Raw genomic sequence first — 21,837 nt, 5'->3', positions numbered from 1 at the left:
TGATTTTTTTTTATAGATCCTGTTGTTTTAAATAATGGTAAAGGTGTAAAGAGAGATGTTTCTCTGTGAAACAAACCCTGACACCTTTACAGCTGCTGGAAATGTTCAAAAAAAATAAACAACAACAGGGTTGTTAATAATAAAAAACAGGAAAATAAAACTCATTATGTTTAAACACACAATTTTCCCCCAAACTCTTTTCCCTTTGTGTCTGTTTAAACACTGCAGTGTTAAAGCCAGAGCTTCCACACGTATACAGTAATATGTCCCTGAGCCACAGAGAACAATAGACACACTGTGTGAAAATGATCACCAGCATAAAATGCTATTCATTCCACAGCAACACTCTGACTTTCTTTAAGCCTGAAAAAGACCAACTCAGTCCACTTATAACCTCTCTATGTCAGCTCATGTGTCATGTCAGCACTTACGTATGACAGCGAGAGAGAGTCAAGTGAAAATAAATGACTTGTGTAAGAATCACATATGAAAATAAATTAATCATGTTTAAAGAATCACATGGAATTGAATGAATCATGTTTAAAGAATCACATGGAGTTAAATGAATCATGTATAAGAATCACATGTGAAAATAAATGAATCTTTTGTAGGAATCACATGGAATTAAATGAATCATGTGTAAGAATCACATGTGAAAATAAGTGAATCCGGGTAAAGAATCATGTGGAATTAAATGAATCATGTGTAAAGAATCACATGGACTTAAATGAATCATGTGTAAGAATCACATGTGAAAATAAGTGAATCTTTTGTAGGAATCACATGTGAAAATAAATGAATCCGGGTAAAGAATCACATGGACTTTAATGAATCATGTGTAAAGAAATACGTGTGAAAATAAATGAATCATGAAAAATGTGTAAAATCACTTGTAAATAAAAACATGCACTACGGAGTTTATGAGATCGTTCTGTCAGGGAGGAGAGTGGAGAGTGAAGCATTGCAAGATGTGAAATGACTGATTTGAATAATAACAAAACTGAGAACACTCAGAAATAAAAACAATCTGCAATAAATAATGAAGGAAAATAAAAATATACAGACAAAAATAAAACAGTCTCATGCTCCAGTGAAACGTGACAGGCAAGTCGGAGCTACATTGTCTCAGGTGGGATGATCTGATTTTATCAAGACTGTCTGCATGATTAAAATAGCTAAACACAGACATGTGTGTGTGTGTGTGTGTGTGTGTGCAGGCTATTGTTGTTTATGATTTTAGGGACACCGGTTTAGCAGGATTTAAACAGCTGCACATGTTTGTGCTCATGAACTGGATCATTCTACAGTCATTAAATGTAGTTGGCTCAATTTTGTTATGTTTTTCTGAGTAACCACAGAGGCTCATGATTTCCCTTTAAGTCGTGATTAAATGGAATTAAAAGCTAAGATTATAATACAGAAGAGATGCCATAAAGATATTCGTGATGTCACTGATTTGCTGAGGGCTATAATGTGTTATAAGAGGTCACAGAGAGTTCACAGAGTATTTCAGAAACTGTTGATCTCCTGGGAATTTTCACACACAACAGTCTCTAGAGCAGTGGCCATCAACCTGGTGTCAATTATCACATTTTTTAAATTAAAAAAGCATGCAATGGTTAAATATCCGCCAGCAGGCTTGATGCGAATACCGCTACATGTTTATTTGGTGGTGTGCAGCTGCATGGATGCGGAGTAGCCCAAGAAATACATTACTTCTGGCCAATAACACTTGTGGAATTAGGTTACCTTTGCAGATCACGGTTTACGGTTGTTAAGCTGTGTAGCTAGCTAAAGTTATCTCCATACTTGCACTGTCAGTGAGCGAACTCTGTTCAGGAAACATGGCTGAGCAACAAAAGAAGGAGAAAATATATCATTATCATGCCGAATGGGAAAAACTAATTCGCTTTTACAGCGATCAAGTCAAGTCAAGTCAACTCAATGTGCTTTACAATAAGAAATATAATATCCAAAGAAAATGGTGACAAAGACAACAATAACAACAACGCATTTAAATGAATCAAAAGCTAAAGAATAAAAATAAGTCTTAAGACTAACTTTAAAAACACTCAGTGTTGGAGAAGACCTGATGTTAAAAGGTAGACATTTCCAGAGCTTAGGGGCAGCAACAGAAAAAGCTCAATCGCCTTCAGATTCTTTGGTGAAAGAAAAGACTGCCTGCTTGCCGTGTCACCAGGGTTTAGTGTTTTCAAAAAGGGATAATGAAGAGCGCTTTCACACCAAAATTCCAGGATTCATTCCCACCCAAGAGCAAAATACAAGAGAAAAGAATTCAAGAGTTAAAACTGGTTTGAAAACCGCAGCAATCACTTTTCACAAAACCCACAGAGAGAGCTAAAGCTGCTACTGAGGCTTCAGTCCGTGTCAGCCAGCTCCTGGCCGAGCACAACAAGCCCCGCCCCTTCAGCGACAGTGAGGTTTTATAAGAGGCGATGATGTCACTTTATTCCAAGATTTTAAAAACAAAGATGAGGATATAAAAATGGTGATTAACAGCGTGCTGCGTGGTCCAGAGCCTGGGCCTGTTCCTGTCCTCAGTGTGATGATTGACTCCTGTACTGTTTACTGTTAGTAAAGTAAAATGGCGTTACTCACAGTGGACTTTTTGTTTCTTTTGGCCACATACTGAATAGTGAGGTAGATCTCGGTTCAAACTTTGACTTCCAAAGTGATCTTATGCTCGAGAAGTTTGACCTGGAGTTTTTATGGCACCCAGGTAAAAGCAGGGCAAGTTATTTTCTGACCTGTGACCTTTGACCCTTGCCTATTGCTAAAAAACACCACACATCTGCACAGGCTCAGAGTTGAGAGAGTTGAGAGAGAGCGCATGTGGTACAGCTGTGTGCTGTGATTTCTGCCTCGTCCTCATCCTGTGATGCAACAATGAAACGAGGAAGTAAAACAACATTAGTGTTGTAATTTAGTCAATGGTGGAAAGTAACAGATTGCACAGAGGTTAGTTTCCTCAACTAAGGTTTTTTTTTAGGTTTACATGAACATAAACTAGTTTTATTTTTTATTCATGAGCTTATTTTACAATTAAACTCTATAAAAGCCAGTTCCGAGCCCAGTTTCCTAAAATCATTGTAAAGTCAAGTCAGTAATAAAAACTATGTGTGTTATTGTGAAACACTGTGTGATGAAGTGAAGTGTTTTATTCCTCTTATACCACAGTGATTTACCGCCCATTACTGTGTCCATACGAATTACAGTGATTACTGAATATATACAGTTTCTTTAATTAATTAAACAATGACATGTTACATTTTTTATCCACTTATATTTACATTTAATGTTGTGGAACATCAGTGAAACAAATTCTCGCTGACGTTATAGCAGCTATAAACAGTCGTTCCCTCACCAGCAGCTCTTTTTTCTCTCTCTTCAAGTTAATAAGAAAAAAAAACGCAGCTGAGAAACTGCAAAGAAGCGTAAACTCCTCCTCTGTCCTGAAGATGTCGTAAAACGTAAAGTTACAGCTTTACCTCTGACTGTTACAAAGCCCTGACACTGGAGACTCCTTCCATCAACGTTAAATAAACATCTCCTTACAGAAAATTTCATTGTATCAACAATTACACACGTTTTTAATCCATTTATAATTAGTGGAGCGTCTACTGTGCACGTTCCTGCGAACACGCTGTTACTATAGAAACGATAATGTACTAGAACAAGCGCAGGGAAAAAGACACACAGCTGATTAAATTGCTAGAATTACTGGAGTGCTTTCCAGCAGGAATGTTTAGCGTGGCAAGATTACGAGTTTATCAAATACTTCATCTAGAGAAGTGAGATGAGAGATGAATAAATAAAGAGATGAGCCGATAAGGTTCCAGTAAATCAGATTTAAGGCCTGAGTTTGAAGGAATGTTGATGAAAGATGTTAAAACAGATAGAACAGCACCAGAGATGAGTGACATTAATGCACAGGGAAAAAAATGCACTTCAGCGGAACTGGGATAGGCAAAAACACAGAGCCAGCACAATGATGGATCAGATGTAGAGATTAGTTTCTAATGTTTTTTTATTAATAGCTGAGAAAATGATCCAGCCTTTATCACAGTTCTACATCAAAGTTCATGGAGCTCAAGTGTAAAAACAAGTTGAGAAACATTTCACATGAGGTCTGCACTGAACCACTATAAAGTGACATACAGGTTTTATAGAGTGAAGCATTACGCTGCTGTCTGATGAAACGTGTTTATCCTGATGGGTGTGGTCTCTTTCCAGGATGACTCCGCCTCCATCCACAGTCCCCACATGCTCTGGCCTTTACCTTTACACTCACCACATCTCAACCATGCAGGAAAACTTAGATCATCATCATCATCATCATCATCATTGTCATCATCATCTTCATCACAAAACCAGCTGAGAGAAGGAGCGACATGTAAGTCAGTGATCTCCATCATCATCATCATCATCATCATAAACATCATCAACATCATCATCATCATCATCACAAAACCAGCTGAGAGAAGGAGCAACATGTAAGGCAGTGATCTCCATCATCATCATCATCATCATCATAAACATCATCATCATCATCACCACAAAACCAGCTGAGAGAAGGAGCAACATGTAAGGCAGTGATCTCCATCATCATCATCATCATCATCATCATCATAAACATCATCATCATCATCACCACAAAACCAGCTGAGAGAAGGAGCAACATGTAAGGCAGTGATCTCCATCATCATCATCATCATCATCATCATCATAAACATCATCATCATCATCACCACAAAACCAGCTGAGAGAAAGAGCAACATGTTAGGCAGTGATCTCCATCATCATCATCATCATCATCATCATCATCATCTTCATTATCTTCATCACAAAACCAGCTGAGAGAAGGAGCAACATGTTAGGCAGTGATCTCCATCATCATCATCATCATCATCATCTTCATCATAAACATCATCAACATCATCATCATCATCATCACAAAACCAGCTGAGAGAAGGAGCAACATGTTAGGCAGTGATCTCCATCATCATCATCATCATCATCATCTTCATCATAAACATCATCAACATCATCATCATCATCATCACAAAACCAGCTGAGAGAAAGAGCAACATGTTAGGCAGTGATCTCCATCATCATCATTATCATCATCATCATCATCAACATCATAAAACCAACTGAGAGAAGCTCTTTTAGAAGAACAGTTCTCCTTCACACCAGTATGATTCCACAGAGATGTAGCATCTACACCACTGAAGCTGTTCTGGAGACTCATAGTGGCCTAAACTCCTCAATAGCACGGAGCAAGGAGTGGAGAAACTGAAAAAGGTCGATTCAGTGTAAAATTAAAACAGACATGAACATAGTTGACAAAGAACCAGTGTGTGGATTTGTAACTAATTATTATTATTATTATTATTATTATTATTATCATTATTAAAGCACAGACATACAGGAGACACATCACTCCTGTTTTAAAAGGTTTTAATGTATAATTTACTGAATATCTATTTATATATGTTCCAGTACAGAGCATATAAAGATTGTTTAAATGTCATTAAATATCAGTAAATGACACAAACCTGCCTTTATTTTATTAAAAACTATTGACAGAACGTTTTAAGATTCCTTTATGTCCGTCCATTACTCGTACATTTTATAGTTGACTAAGCATTTGGGACACTGAACATCCTGTTCTGTGGTAAAGACACTTTCACCAGAGAGAAGTTTCATGTTTTAAGCAAGCTCATGTGTAGCAAGCTCCTTTAACACCTCTACCGTCTCTCACTTTCAACCCCTTCGGCCGGCAAAATGACTCTCTACAAGCTCACAGGTAAATATCCAGCTTTTTTTTTTTATTTTTTATCCAGTCCAAAGTTTATAATTTAGCCTATAGTTAATTATTTTTAAATATATATATATATATATATATATATATATATATATATATATATATATATATATATATATATATATATATACAATATGGTGCTGTTTATTGTTTTGCTCCAGATGACAATAAAAAATAATTTCCTTTTTATAACTTATTTAAACCCGAGTGTTTAGTCGTGTGTGTGAATGTTCTGTATTTCTCCCACTTCCTAGTGCTGTGTTTGACTGTGTTTGCTGTTCAGCTGGCCGAGTCTCAGGGTGAGTCTAACATCAGAAACCCTTAAAAACTATTTCTGTATGTTCACTCCTGGGCAAAAAAAATGAGCCAAGCTCAAAATAGTAAAATATCAATCTTTTAATGATCGTAACAGCAAACCACTGGTCAGGAAATGAGCAGGAATGAAACAGAGAGATGAAGGAGCTCAGTATACGAGAGCTTTTCTCTTTAATTTCTTTAAATGTTTAAGTCTCGTGGCTCTTGATGAGCTGCATCAGGTGCGGCAGAAAACCAAATAATCACTAATCTATTAAGAAAGAAAATCCCAGAAGATATTTTTGGAGAAGTTTGTACACCCAGACATGTGTTAGTTTGAATTTTACACCAAACATTTTAATCATTATCATGATTCTGTGTACAAGAAGATTATAGAAGTGAGTTTCGCTGTTTCTAGCTTTTCCCCAAACAGCAAAAGGAAACCAGCGAGTGGAGGCACAGGAGCTCTCAGGAGTGCATCTGCTTCATTCCTGCTCATTTCCTCACCAATCATTTGTTCTTAAAACATTAAAAGCTTCATATTTGTCCATTTTTTTTTACCCAGGAGTGTAAGGGGTTTATATTTATAACAGCCGTAGTGTAGAGTTAACCCTTGTTATAAAATCTGACTCTGTAAGGAAAGGTTTTATTCTGAACTTTACAGATTTGTTTGTTTTTTGGTTCAAGAATATTTCTTTCTTTTTTTAATCAACAATTACACTTATACTGAAAAATAGTACATTTCTGTTACAGTGATGTAAATCACAATTTACCATAAGATTAAATTCTTATAAGGTTCTTATAGTATTTACTATAGGTTTTAATTATATCTTTTAATAATTTTAATAGAAATATATAAAATTAAAGTTACACAAGAGCAATGTTTAATTCTGGACTCTGATTGGTCAGAAGGTGTTGATTAGTTTTCTATAACAGCAGCTCTGACAGTAGTGCAGGTTTATATTAATGCGCTCGCTCTAATACGTTATCGTTTCTATAGCAACAGCACATTCATTATTATCAGCGACTCGTACAGCAGATGCGCCGCTGATAATAAACAGATTAAAAAAATGTGTGTAATTGTTGATATGGTGAAGTTTTCTGTAAGAAGATGTTTATTTAACATTGATGGAAGGAGTCTCCAGTGTCAGCGCTTTGTAACAGTCAGAGGTAAAGCTGTAATTTTAAGTTTTCTGACATCTTCAGGACAGAGGAGTTTACGCTTCTTTGCGGTTTCTCAGTAACATGACAATTTTTTTGTCTTATTAACTTGAAGAGAGAGAATAAAGAGAGGCTGGTGAGGGAACGACTGTTTATAGCTGCTATAACGTAAGTGACAACAGGAACTAACCTGTTTCATGAACATTAAAAGTAACTATAAATTGATAAAAAGTATCATGTGTTGTTCTTAAATAATAAATAAAGAATTGTAATCGTTGGTAAATTGTTGCGGTATTAGAGGAGTAAAACACTTGGGGACGTGCTGTTAGAGGAAAATAATCAACTTCACGGTGGTAACAGTAACTCCACTTCATCACACCTTCACAAGGAAAGAAAAATACACAAAATACTGTTGACTTTCACACCTGAATTACGTTTCAGCCAATACAAACAGGGACAGAATAAATCTGGAGACAGGATCTTCACAGCAGATGAATTTTGTTTGCATAAGTTCTTCAGATGGAGAAATACAAAGAGTGCAGTTTGGCGTTCAGTCTCGGCCTTGTCACACAACTCAGCAAGCTCTCAGAGGCGTTTACTTAAAAACTCAGGTCACTTAGCTAACAGTATGATGAAGGGTCTTCACATGACTAGGACTAGCACTTGTCTGTTTTCTCGCGTACATGATATCCACTCCTCTTATGGCGTGACCGATCGAGTCAGAACACACTGGAACAGAGCGACGAATAGTAAGAATCCACATAAAGAGAATAAGCAGGATTTCAGCGCAAGGGAAAATCAAATAATTCCAAAATACAGATAAATAAACAGAAAAAAAATCAACAACCAACATGGAATGACGTCCACAGACACACACGTCTGTGACAGAGTCTAACTGTAGTTTTAGATTTAATGATGAACTTTAAATAAAAATTACATTTCACTGTAATTATTTTCTACTTCTGTGGTTTGTGGTTATGTAGAAATGACAATAGATAAGAGAACAGTTTTCTTTCATTCTCTCTCTCTCTCTCTCTCTCTCTCTTTCTTCTCTTCTCTTCCAGAACTTCTCCCAGCTCCGACTCTTTCATTTAATTATGGTGTGAACCAGAGTGCCATTAAGCTGTACTCGTCCGTGGACATGACATGCACAATTCCAAGCGGGGCAAAGATGCCTGCAGAGGTGCACCTCTCTTCGCTTGATGCCACAAACAGTTCCTTGCTGTCCTATACCCTTACAAGGCATAGTCCGGTGATCTTCACGCTCTTTGTGAGGCCTGAGATTGAGAAGGCTTTCGTCTGCTGGTACAGAAATACCGTGACCAAAGCCCTGTCTCAGTTCAGTGAAGCCATCAACATAACCATATGTGAGTAATGAACTGAAACTGATATGGGAAATGCCTCCATGAGTGACTCAGAGTGGCCTTCCAATAAATCTTGACAGAAAAGTTAGTTGGGAAATCATTTATTATTTTTTAGTCAAGAAAATATAATACATGCCAGCAAAAAAAAGGGAAATTGGCTCATCACACTGTTGTCAGAGCAAAGATTTCAAAACCAAGTGGTGGATATTTGCGGTTAAAAGGCTTTTATTTTGAGGCATGTAAAAAGTCACCAACGCACCAAGACACAGCCTTGTCTGTGTCAAAATCATTACAAGAGATCCAGTGACCACTAACGGCACTCAATAAATTCCCATCTTTAAAAAGGTAGGAACCCCAACACATACAAGATTATACGAGAAGTGACTGATCCAGTGTCACTAGGCCTATTAATTATTTATATAACAATTATACAGACAGACAACATAAAACAGGCTACACGAAACCATACATAATTATATGCACATGTATAAGCTTGTGGCTTTTTATTTGGATAATAGATGTGCTCCTTGCTTTACATTTTTTAAAATGTATTAAATACCATACATCTTTTTAAAATTATATGTATTTACTCAAATAAGGGCTTTTCTTATTATATTATACATCATATGCATAAATCTGCAGAACATCTAGTCTTTGTAAGGTGGTAGATTTGTGATATTTATTTCACCGAGACTCTAAAGAGAACACTTTTACAGAAAAGTTAATCAGAAAATCATTTATTTATCGTTTAATCGAGAAAACACAAATCTTTAATGACACTTTTCAGTACAACATGACAAAAAAATGCAAAAACAATGAACATTTTCTGCAGTATACTTCCATTTAGTGATAAGAATGAACATGTAAAAAAATACAGTGTGGTTTATTGTGTTTTCACGTTAGTGAGTGTGGTTTATAAGGTTTATAAAGTTTCAAATAACGCAATGGTCAAAAAAACAAAAACAGTAAAATAAACATTTTTCTGTTGAGTTTTGAGAGTTTTTTTTATTACAATTTAAGAGTAGACATGTTAGACAATCTCTAAAAAAATTAGTCTAAAACTAATTCAATTTATTTTCTAACATCTTGGTAATGTTGGTGCATGTAGAAATGTTGTAGTAATGTTGTAGGAGCGTTCGTGAACGTTCTGTAAAACAACAGGAACAATTTCAGGAACTAAATCTGTTATATCTGAGGCTTGAATCTGATTTATTTGAATTTTAAATATCTCAAAAGCTGCTTAAAAATCTCTCACCTTCTGTTCCTCTGTCTTCTAGCTGCTCTGTCCGACCCCATTGCGGTTCTGTTTCCACCCGTGTTTCCTGTGGGGGGGAAGTACACCATGCAGTGTGAGACACCACAGATTGGCTACAAAAACACCACACTGAATGTGTATGACCGTCTCCTTCCGCTCCGTCACGGCAATGAATCCTTCCAATACATCGGATCACGTGTTCTCGCTCCAGGAGAATGGGGAGCCGCGGTCACTCGAACAAACGCCGGAGAAACCTACGAGTTTATGTGTGAAATGGAAGTGTTCCTCAATGGGAGAACCTTGCGCTCCAGATCCAAAATCCTTACAGCCATGCCAGGTACCAACAAAGCTCCAAATCACCAGTGAGTCAGTATAATTCATTAATGAAATTCTAATGTGAGTGCTCTTTTACTCCAGACGAGCTCTCGGTTCATCTGGTTCCCAAAAATTCTGATTCAGGGACCTGTTATGGAGAGGCGTTTCTCAAAGTGAGAGATGGCTGGAGACCCCTTTGTTTTGTGTCCAAATTCTACGACTCTATGCTCGTGGCTAGCATCATATGCCGAGAGCTAGGCTGTGGACCTGCGATAGACTACGACAGGCTTGGTTTTAAAGCTTACAACGCTATAGGAACACCAAATTGCACAGGAAACGAGAAGAAGATTGCAGAGTGTCCTATAGGTTCAGCAGATTTTTGTGACCAAGGAACACTCAAAATCATCTGCTCAGGTTAGACACACACCAGGACACACTGAGTATGTGGCATCAACAGACCATTTTAAATATTTCTAATAGATTTTTATAAACATCACATGTTCTACGTCAATGCTGGGACTGTTTAGAACAAATGTTTCCATAATGTTAGGTTTTTTAGTTTGATATCATACAAATAAAGTTGTAAGAACAGGCATAGACGTTAACCTGGTCCTCAATCCTAGCCTTAATCTTTGTAACTAAATTTTTGTATAAATAATTTTGCGCAAAAAGTTACAAATGAGTTTGGCAAAGTTTTCTGAATGGCATAGCTGTATGAGCCTTTTGTTCTGGAAGCATTCAATCTGCCGAGTTTCCTCGATGTTCTGAGAACATTTGTAAATGCCTTTTATAAATATTCCTACAACATTATTTATTGTTTTATGTATTGTATGTTTAAAACATAATAACATTTCAATACTTTCTGAATTTTTGCTCCTGATGTCTGGCAGACGCCCTTCCTCCTCCAACGCTTTCTCTGTCAGAACGTGATACTTCTTCATGGGTTTACGTCAGGACTGAAGAGTCTGTGACCCTCGGGTGCATTTTTCAATCGTCCATAAATGATTATGTAAGTAAGTCAGTTTTCCTAAGAACATTTGATCTGGTCTTAGTATTCACACAGTATAATATAAACTGATTCCTTTTCCAGGCTTACATCACCTTCACACACAACGGACAGGACCTTTCCACCACAACAGCCTTACCCGGAAACAGAAAGACCATGACGTTACGTGACCCAGTGCCTGAGGGAAAGTACGCCTGCTACGTACATCCAGGATCATCCAAACTGTACAGGACGGAAAACAGCAATGTGATAGGCATCTACAGTACGTACCATTTCCACACTATTCCCCCAATTCAGACCTACATTTCTTTAACTGTGTTTGACACAGCAGGTGTCTTTGCCAGGGTTCAGCCTAACTTCCAACCCAATAACAACACAAAAGACCTGAAACTAGCGCAAAACTTCAGGCAATGGAAAAGAAAAACCTGGGAAACGGGTCACTGTAGTGCACACGCATTTCTGATGTACACATCATTCACGCCATAATCCCCCTTTCCTTCTCCCCATCTTTGCAATACACCTTATAATAGAAATGATTCTATACATCATAGACACACTGTCTGCACTCACACTGTGCCTTTGTTTATAGAAATTTATTAGATTCGTTTAAAGTTTTGCGATAAAACGAGTGGAGTATTTTTAAACTAATTCAATTTGGCGTAAAAACCTGTGACTCTGTCACTGACTGTCCGGTTCGCGGCTCCTCCCTCAAGCACAGGGCAGCGTGATTCCTGTCCCAATGGGCCTCTATTTATTAGCGCTTGTTGCAGTTCCCATTTTTGACCACTAGGTTTAATAATAACTCTAACTGAGGCAGTGAGCATGCTGCTAGAAAGGCAAGCAAATCAAAGAACATCATCAGCTTATATCTGTCCAAAAGCACAATTTTTAAAATTGTTGGTCACACGAAAGAGGTAATTCATTTTTTAAACGGGATTTAAAATGTGTACAGTCGTGAATATAGACTTTATGAAGATTAATGTTTGTTGAACGGCTCCGCTCGACCCCCCCCCTGTGGACAAGCCGACACTGCAAAGGAACAAATCAAACATTAATCAAGTCTTCAGTTATATTTCTGTGGAAAGGGAAATGTCTTCTCTCACATACTGATAAAGAACACCGTTACACACAAAGTGAAGATTTCACATGCTGATATTTGTTCAACACAGCACAAAGATCATTATTAAATGGTGAACTGAGCATCACATTGATCTCTCTCTCTCTCTCTCTCTCTCTCTCTCTCTCTCTCCCTATCGGTCAAGACGATCTTAAGCACCAGGGCTGAAATAATTGTAACTAAACTGAAATATAATATAATATAATGTAATATATTTAAACCAAAGCATGGCTGAATTCTCAAATCTGAAGCTGTGTATTATTTCTGTATAACAGCACGGCTCGGAAAAAAGGAGTTCCAGGTGTAACATCATATAAATGACAGGTTTATATTAATGCGCTCGTTCTAATACGTTATCGTTTCCATAGTAACGGCTCAAAATTTTTTTAAAAATTCACATTTTTACTAATACCATGGTTCTAATTTCTCTTTCATCTCTTTCGTAGTTTCTTCATGAGAGAAGTCATATGTTCTGTTATGCTATATAATGTTATAAATATTATAAATGTTCTTATGCAAAGCTCTTCCCCTTGTTCTCCGTGTCTTTCTGCAGTTTATAATCCTCCACCTCCTGGAGCAGTCGCTGGAGGCGTCATCACCACGGTCTTAGGTATAGTTATATTTGTATACGTCTGTGTTTATCGTGCCAGAGAATCAGACGTGCAAGACACTGAGCCGGAATCATCGCCGAGGGGCAGCACCACAACTCCACCACAGGGGGCGCCGGAGAGCACAGGGGCAAATATCCCGCAAGAGTAGTGCACAATTCCACGAGTAATGATCAACATCTCAGGGATATTAACATTTATAAATCTGTATATAAAGGGAAAAGATGTTTTAATCAGAGGCAATGTTTTCTTTACAACCACCTAAATAATTGTAAAAAATTAATTAAACCTCATTTTTGCAAATTGTGTGTCAAATATATTCTTAAAAATTTTTTCATTGTCCATTACCTGTTATGAAAAATGTCCATTTTGTTTCCTGTCACCTGAACACATTCACCTTAATGATTTATATGATATATTTGGGATATTCTATCCTTGTTCAACAGGAAGTTGCATCACAAATTCACAGTCATTTAAGTTTATAATATTGTGATATTGACTGATGAGGTCACTTTGAACATACAGCATTATTGATTCAGTACAAAAACCTTTTAGATTCCAAACATTAGTTTTCCAGCACAAAATGAAACGTTACAGAAAAATGTTTGTATGTCAGTAAAGAAAGCAGCAGATTCCATAAGAGACACTTTTCAGATAAAAACATAATGAAGGCTGCTGGGTTTCGCTGCAGAAATAAGAAGCGAGTCGACAGTCAAAGTCTCCAGAAGAACTGTGGCTGCTTCTGCAAGATGCTCAGTAACACTTCCAGCTCATTTCCTTATAAAACTGCACACACTGCACCTCAGATACTGCTTTATTTATTTAAAGTGAAGGATCGTCACATTAAATACTGACTTTGTTTCATTTATTTTTTGTTTCATATATTTCATTATTTTTTTAATGTAGAAACATTTAATTTCATTATTTCTGAAGGTGTCATTGCTCTACAGCATTTCTTTACATGTGCCTAAGACTTTTGCACAGAACTGTATGTCTATTTCCCAAATTATTATTATTATTATTATTATTATTATTATTATTATTATTATTATTATTACAAAATATCATGCTTATAATAGATTGTTCTTAATGCCATTACTTATTTAGCAGCAAAATGCAACCTTGAGATATTTTTTTAACGAAGACAGGCGTGCAAACACTGTTGTGCATTTGTGATTTTCATGCTGATTTATCCCTGCTTTCATTTTCCATTTGACAGCAAACGATCAAATGTACCAAGCGTGTCACATCACCCCTGTAACCAACAGCTTTCTGTTTTCTGTCACATGATTCTTCCTGAGCGGAGTGTATCAGTGTTATCAATGTTAGCAGCAGCTTCCAAGTGTCTGTTTATGCTGCGCTCCAGGAGTAGATAATAAGCTAATAAAAGAAGACGTGAGATCTTATCACTCAACCCAATTTAGTATTTAAGGAGAACAAAAGTTAACCAAGAACTGATCTTTGAGGAACACAAATGGACCCTGAGATGAGATACCTTTGCCTGAAATTGTTGGTCAGCACATTTTCTGAATGATTAACTTAAATATAGCAGCAAAAGAAGTTTAATGAACTTAAAATACTGCATAAAAATTATATAAAACTATCATGACTTTTCTACATTAGTCCTGTACAGTACCAGTTAAATCTAGCGGATATATTTTAACATAGCAAGTTATTTTTATTATAATTACATGACCTTCCTGATTCTAGCTACTGTAGAATCTGTAGAAGAGACGTGAATCTTTTGATTTTTATTTTATTTCAAATTAAGAATAAGTTTCATGGAACGTCTTGAATGAGTGAATGTGTGAATGATGCATGAATGTTGTTGGTATTGCCGTTAACTTTGTGCCTGGATTGTATTTTAGTTACTTAAAAGATTTGCTAAATAAAAAAGTATTTTTAGTTTTATTTTCAGATATAAGTTTTTATTTGTAAAGTTTTTTCTCACTTTGTCAGTGTATCAAAAGATGGATCTGTATCACCGTTACTTTTATACAAGGATTATATTTTAGTTTAGGTAAAAACATCTACTGACTTTTATTTTGAAATATACATTTTTACCTGTAATTTGTTTGTTTTTTAAAAAGGTATCATGTAGTGCATTGATCGTAGGAATGAAAAGCCACACACAGTAATTATAGTTCTCAGATTTATTGCATTCAGGTTTTAATGGTGTCACAAAGTCAATTCACAAACAATAAACCTGGTCCTATCGTCTGCTTTTGTTTACTTTTTTTTGTCTGAGAAAAAATGAAAACAGATCTGGGACAGCCTGAGAGCGAGGGATTGCAATCCTCAATTGTACCCTAGAAGCAAAGTTGAGCCTATGAGGAGGACAAAAGCTTGTTTAGTTGGTTTATAATGTAAGTTAGCAAACAGCTGCCGAATTAGCAAGTGAAAAGGCAGATGGTGTGGAGAGGAATCATCGTCAGGAACCCACAGGTGATGCAGTTTACGCCAAAACAGATCTGCTCACAGTGTAAACTTACATATCCATCATTAACAAATACAGCGATTCTGTTTATCACCGGAAGCAGGTTTGTGGTGGCCGAAAACTTCCATCACGATGGGAAAATCTCTCACCCACTGTCGCATTAACACTCGCATTCCTGTTCTAAGATTGGCTTCAGTGGCTTCAGTTTTAACAAACAGCGTCGGTCTTTTTAATCCTTATACCTATCTAGTCTTCCTTTTCAACAGAACATATCAGTGCAGAAAATAAAGAACTTTCAGCAGGGTTAAAGAGAATCAGGCATTTCCCTTTACATTCTTCTTGGTTTCTTGGCGTCATCAGTTAACCTCTATCCCTTAAAATATCTTCCTAATCTTTTTATCTAGTGGAAAAAAACAGCATTCAGAAAACAGGTGGATGGTTCGGGTTGGGCTTGTTGCTAGCATTTTAGCACCATTGATGTGTTGTTGATGACGGTGCAGGGAAATGAAGTTGGGAAGCTTCTGCTTAGTAGCGCCTCTGGCTACTAATGCTTTTCACGGAGGTTTTGCTGATGGTTGTGCCACCGCTAATGCTACCTCCAATGCCACCTCCAATGCCACCTCCAATGCCACCTCCAATGCCGTATCCTCCTCCGAATCCGCTTGATACTCCGCCTCCGTAGCCGAATCCAGAGCCAGAGGAGAATCCTGTATAAGAGAGTTTCAGGATGTCAGATCAACAAGAGAATAAGCAAATAAATATGAGTAGACACTCTTGTTTGGAAGGGGAATTCACTTACCGCCGCCTCCAGAGGTCTGCTGCACGTGGATGGTGGCAGTGGCTCCACCAGAAGAGAGTCTGAGAAGAAACATGATCAAGATTAGTTCATTCCAAAATCTTCTGTACATCACATGAATCACAGAAGACCAAAAGCTGCTTACCTGGTCTCCTCTCCCTCCAGAAGTTTCCTGTAGGTGGCGATCTCGATGTCCAGAGCCAGCTTGACGTTCATGAGCTCCTGGTATTCACGCACCTGCCTGGCCATGTCCTGCTTAGCTCTCTGGAGAGCCTCCTCCAGTTCCTTGATGCGGAGCTTGGCATCCTTCACGGCCAACTCACCACGCTCCTCTGCCTCAGCAATCTGGGCCTCCAGGTTGGCACGCTGAAAATTAAAAGATCGAGAGTTAAAGTTAGGATCTTTTCTAAGAAATTGAATCCATTTAAGACAAAATAACTTCTTTCGCAGCTACCTGTCCCTTGACGGCCTCGATCTCGTTCTGCAGGCGGGCGATCATTCTATTCAGATCAGCGATCTCAGCCTTTGTAGAGCGCAGGTCCTCACCGTAGCTACCAGCAGAGGTCTGCAACTCCTCAAACTGAAAAAGATATTGAGAAACATCAAATTTCCAAATTTCCAGGATTCTGGAAGTCATGAGCAAGCAAGAAACACTTCTTCACAAATCACCCACCTTCTGTTTGTACCAGCTCTCGGCCTCAGCACGGCTGCGGTTGGCGATATCCTCGTACTGAGCGCGGACTTCATTCACAATGGCGTCCATGTCCAGGTTCCTGCTGTTGTCCATCTCCACAACGACTGAAGTGTCCTTGATCTGAGACTGCAGCTCACGCAGCTCCTGCAAAGATCATTCTGGTCAGGTTTTTCAATAGACAACAACACTGAAGTGAAAAAAAAGTTTAAAGAATACAAGTCACTTACAGCCTCGTAGACTGCCCTGAGGAAGTTGATTTCATCCTGGAGAGCATCGACCTTGGCCTCGAGTTCAATCTTGTTCATGTAGGCTGCGTCAACATCCTGAGAAGATCAGCAGAGATGAGCTTTCATTTTCATCCTTGGCTGAGTAACATCTTAAAATGTTCAATAAAAATTCAGTATGATTTCAGTACCTTCTTCAGGAGGACAAACTCGTTTTCAGCAGCAGCACGCTTGTTGATCTCATCCTCATACCTGCAAAGAGAGAAGAACAATGTAAATGTGGATAACTTTTGGAATATTCACACTATTACCATGAAAATTTTCCTGGCGTTTTCTTACTTCCTCTTGAAGTCCTCAACAAGATTCTGCATGTTCTTCAGCTCTCCCTCCAGCTTGATCTTCTCGTTGCCCAGGCCATCCAGTTGTCTGCGCAGGTTGGCGATGTAGGCCTCAAACATGGCGTCAATGTTGGAGCGGGTGGTGGTCTGTTCCTGCAGGAGGCTCCACTTGGTCTCCAACATTTTGTTCTGCTGCTCCAGGAAGCGTACCTATGAGGGAATGAGGAGGAAAAAAAACAGGCTTTAATTCTTTCATTCTCTGAAAACTTTCACTAAAGCTGCATGTTGGGAAAATGTGTGAAGGAAATTTGTAATTGTGTTGGCTTGTATTGCTCTTTTGTTCTTCTCCGGCTTTTATGTTTCCTCCTGGATTATTGTGAGGTATCATAAATGCCCTGTGAGTCATCCCAACCATGAATTTTTCCACAGGGTGGGGTGAAGGAGGGAGAGGAAGGGAGTGAAAAAGAGTAGACTAACAGGGTGTGTCCATGAGACATGAACCATGATCTCCTGAAGGGAGGGTAAGTTAAAAAAAAAAAAAAAAGCCCTCTTCGCCTGGGGCTATGCCTAGACCTGCATCGCTGCACAGATGGACCCATATAACACAGATGAGACAGGCAGGTTTACCGACCACACCCTCATGCAGGCGGATGATGGGTCACGCACTAATGTGAAACACACCCTGTCCACGTCGCCTGACTTTTTTTTACAAGCTCATCGTCAGCTGCTTAGAGAAAGCTGTGTTTAATAAATATCATGTGCTTTAACGTTCCATTTAGACTTCAGACTTCACATGCATTTGTAAAAAGCTTTGCATGTTAAGCATTAAGGACTCAGTATGTGTGTGTGTGTGTGTGTGTGTGTTTGCCTGTGTGTGGGTGTGTAATGTCTACAACTCAGATAACTTCTGCGAGTCACACTGTTTCCCATAGCCACATAAAATACAGGTGTGTGTGTTTGTGTGCTGACTTTGTGCTCAGCAGATATTTAGGTGTGTCCTCTGTCCACACTCTCTCTGTTTGGCTAGTTAACAAACAAAAACTCTTTTCACACACACACACACACATGCACACACACACAGCTGTGGTGTTGATTTATAGCCTACATGTACGATGGTTATTGGTGCAATCCTGCAACAAACCTGGATACAACTGGCTGTTTGTTTTTTTATAGCTAGTAAGTAAAAGGGAAAATAATCAAAAGCCCTTCCTGGTGACACGTCAGAGTGCAAAGTAGAACGGAAATGTTGGAGGAAGAGACAGTGAAGACATTAATATGATTCAGCAAAAAAGAACTTTTGGTGGAGTTATAAAATGCATTATGAAAACGAGTCACTAGTGAAATTTTAAAGGAGATGAAAGTTGAGGTTGAGCGAGTCTCACCTTGTCAATGAAAGAAGCGAAGCGGTTGTTGAGGGTCTTGATCTGCTCTTTCTCCTGAGTGCGGACGGCCTGGATGCTGGGGTCAATCTCCAGGTTGAGTGGCTGCAGCAGGCTCTGGTTCACTGTCACAGCGGTGATGGGTGGTGCGATGAAGCCACCTGCAGCAGAGCCACCGCCGAAGCCGCCACCAAGGCCGCCACCGAAGCCGGCACCAAGGCCACCGCCGAAACCAGCACCGCCGCCATACCCAATTCCATAGCCTCCACCCAGTCCTCCAGCACCTCCACCAATGCTGCTGCTGCTGAAGCTGTAGCTGGCGCCACCGCCGAACCCAGAGCCAACACCAGAGCGACGTGTGCTCGTTACTATGCTCGACCGGCTGGAGCCGACCGGGACGGCGAAGGCCGACTGGCTGGAGTAGGTCTTCTTCATGGTTTTGATGCTTGACGTCATGGCTGGTGTCTGGTGGTGGAGAGGCGAGATAGAGAAAGTGCTCGAGAGCTTGCAGAAGAGCTGAGTGGAGGAGTAGGAGGAGGTCACTCACAAAGGAGAGTCGAAGTCCCTCTGTGTGCTGTTCTGCTGCTGGCTTCTTCCTTTTATACGATCACACTGCCTGCTGGAGGGACGGCCCGTTCTCAGACACACCCTACCTGTCAAACAGGTATAGAGTGAGAGTGGAAAGATAAGAAGAGTTACACCCTGCCTCAGGCCTCGCTGCAAGCACAGGCACAGAGAAACACACAAGACAAGCAGAGAAGCGGGATTCCACTTGTACTTTTTAGCACATTAAAAAAAAAAAAGAAAAAAAGGAATGCGGCCATAAACACATGCCAGTGGGTGGTGCTGCGTCTGTGACTCTGGTTGGTTGGGTGAAAGTCAGAGCAGAAGCAGAAGGAGACTATGAGTTCACCCTTTGCTCTGTTCAGCAGGGTGGGGCAGTGCAGTGCTCCTCTTACACTTATGAATGACTTTTTTCCATGAGCTCTAGCCACTGTAGAGCGACTGCAGAAACACTGTAAAAACGTTCAAATGTTTCCAGAGACGCTGCATCAATTAACAATTCAAGACCTTTATCAACTAGTGTGAAATATCAACATGCTGTAAAATGTGCATCAAAGGACAGAAGCAGGAAAAAAAGTTGCATTACTATTATTTTAGTTGCTTTCCATCCTGAACAAAATCTTTTGTGCACAAGTGGTGAAATTTGCATGCGGTCATCTAACATCTTTTATCTCCTGGACTGATATTTACTGTGATAACGGTACATGATCTCTCAGTTACAATGAAATATATATATATATACTTTAGTCATCCTTACAGTGATGAAAACACTAAACGTTTCCAGACACGCTGCTTCATTTAACGCTTTAAAACACGATGCACTTTTACACTACTTGAAATATCAACATGCCTTAAAATCTTTAAAAATTAGAGGTTTTTGCACTATTTTTTGCATTGCACTGCAACTGCCTTCTATCATGTTATTTACTGTTTTGATTGATTTTTGCATTAAAATGACACATTTCATGTCTTTTTTCTTTCATAGTATTTATGTTCAATATGTGATGTAAAATCTGAGGACGTCTATAATGTGATCATAAAGTTACAGTATGAAATATAAATATTGTATAAGCGTTAGAGTTATAGTGTTAAATAGACATGCACACTTTTCTGCATGATAAAAAACACTGTCATTTTTTTTTTTTTTTTTGTTACTGTCATTTTTAATGCATTTATTTTAATGCACTTATCATAGAATGGATTAGGAACTGTGGAGGGCTGTGTGTGTGTGTGTGTGTGTGTGTGTGTGTGTGTGTGCTGATGCGATTTCTTAGATATTAAAGGGGTAAATAAACGTACAGACCCTCCAAACTCACATACAGCTTTTCATATGTGATTATGTGAGTGATATTTAATTACATGTGCACACCATGAAAATGAATTAATCTCAGGACATATATATAGGCCTGCTTTCAACTTTCTACACCCCTCCATTTTACTCTTCTTCATCCAAGAGCTTGAGGAACACCATCAGGGGGTAACAGCGACCTGAGTAGTGCTGTAGGACTCAGTACTGACTAGAATTCTGGACTGACTTGGACATGTCTCGATCTTGGGCTTTGGTTTCACTAAATATGGTCTTGATCTCAACTTTTGAGTTAGTAAAAAATTATTTTTTTTAAATTTGTGCTGTCTTTTTTTCTGTGCACAAAGTTTGACAAGAAGTCATTGCTTCTAGAAAACAGATGAATTAAGGGTGCAATGCATGAATGAAACCAGCTTCCTGTATAATCTCGATGTGGTCTTGCTTTCTTTTGGACTTGATGCTGACTTGGCCTCGACATGCTTAAGACTCAGTCTTGACTTGATCTTAGCAAGTCCTGGTCTTGGTCTTAACAATGGTGGTCTTGATTACAACACTAGATTCTGCACAATCTGAATTTCTGGATGAGACTGTGTTATAACATTAAAACCACCTGCTTAATATTGTGTAGATCCTTCTTGTGCCACCAAAACAGCTCTGACTGTGACGTGTCGAGGCATGGACCCTACAAGACCTCTGAAGGTGTGTGTGGTATCTGGAACCAAGACGTTAGCAGCAGATCCTTTAAGTCCTGTAAGTTGCGAGGTGGGGCCTCCATGGATCGGACTTTGTTTGTCCAGCACGTCCCACCGATGTTCGATCGGATTGAGATCTGGGGAATATGGAGGCCAAGTCAACACTTTGTCATGTTCCACCAGCTAGATGTGAAAATATGTGAAACATACCATGTGTCTAAAAGACATGTAAATTTCCCATGTGGATCATGCAAGCTTTCTGTAAGGGGTGCTCCACTAGTGGGCGTAGTTACTTGTGTGTTGATGCATGTTACTACTAAGGAGTAAATGAGGAGAAAACTTTCTCTCATGATCTCAGTAAAGATCTGAAAGGTGTGAAATGAGAGACAGTGAGTCACTTTTTGTGCTCTCATTGTGAAATGTGTGTGGTGATGAACGT

At 38.8% G+C, this 21,837-nt stretch overlaps 2 protein-coding genes across 2 annotated transcripts; one reads left to right on the top strand and one right to left on the bottom strand.

Moving 5' to 3' along the window:
• The first annotated feature begins 5,699 nt into the window (after positions 1–5,699).
• si:dkey-195m11.11 (uncharacterized) lies at positions 5,700–13,271 on the top strand. The gene is made up of 8 exons (XM_026945451.3): positions 5,700–5,830; positions 6,103–6,147; positions 8,368–8,670; positions 9,945–10,259; positions 10,340–10,651; positions 11,128–11,246; positions 11,328–11,505; positions 12,914–13,271. The coding sequence occupies exons 1-8, from the start codon at positions 5,809–5,811 to the stop codon at positions 13,117–13,119; spliced, it is 1,500 nt and encodes a 499-aa protein (XP_026801252.3). The 5' UTR covers positions 5,700–5,808; the 3' UTR covers positions 13,120–13,271.
• A 1,835-nt stretch (positions 13,272–15,106) lies between these two features.
• On the bottom strand, positions 15,107–19,422 carry LOC113545894 (keratin, type II cytoskeletal 8). The gene is made up of 9 exons (XM_026945547.3): positions 18,840–19,422; positions 17,459–17,667; positions 17,311–17,371; positions 17,123–17,218; positions 16,875–17,039; positions 16,656–16,781; positions 16,347–16,567; positions 16,205–16,263; positions 15,107–16,112 (listed from the first exon to the last, which is right to left on the bottom strand). The coding sequence occupies exons 1-9, from the start codon at positions 19,290–19,292 to the stop codon at positions 15,931–15,933; spliced, it is 1,572 nt and encodes a 523-aa protein (XP_026801348.1). The 5' UTR covers positions 19,293–19,422; the 3' UTR covers positions 15,107–15,930.
• Positions 19,423–21,837: the final 2,415 nt, after the last annotated feature.

This window comes from Pangasianodon hypophthalmus, chromosome 2 (assembly GCF_027358585.1).
Source record: "Pangasianodon hypophthalmus isolate fPanHyp1 chromosome 2, fPanHyp1.pri, whole genome shotgun sequence".
Taxonomy (NCBI): Eukaryota; Metazoa; Chordata; class Actinopteri; order Siluriformes; family Pangasiidae; genus Pangasianodon; species Pangasianodon hypophthalmus.
The sequence above is the reverse complement of the archived record's forward strand: the minus strand, read 5'-3'. Positions and strand labels throughout refer to the sequence as shown.

Excerpts from the sequence above, each read along its gene's own strand:
- si:dkey-195m11.11 (XM_026945451.3), top strand. The coding sequence starts at position 5,809 with ATGACTCTCTACAAGCTCACAG. Across the intron at positions 10,260-10,339 it reads AATCCTTACAGCCATGCCAG|ACGAGCTCTCGGTTCATCTG; the intron begins GTACCAACAAAG and ends CTTTTACTCCAG. Across the intron at positions 10,652-11,127 it reads ACTCAAAATCATCTGCTCAG|ACGCCCTTCCTCCTCCAACG; the intron begins GTTAGACACACA and ends GATGTCTGGCAG.
- LOC113545894 (XM_026945547.3), bottom strand. The coding sequence starts at position 19,292 with ATGACGTCAAGCATCAAAACCATGAAGAAGACCTACTCCAGCCAGTCG. Across the intron at positions 16,782-16,874 it reads AGAGCTGGTACAAACAGAAG|TTTGAGGAGTTGCAGACCTC; the intron begins GTGGGTGATTTG and ends TATCTTTTTCAG. Across the intron at positions 16,113-16,204 it reads GCAGACCTCTGGAGGCGGCG|GATTCTCCTCTGGCTCTGGA; the intron begins GTAAGTGAATTC and ends TCTCTTATACAG.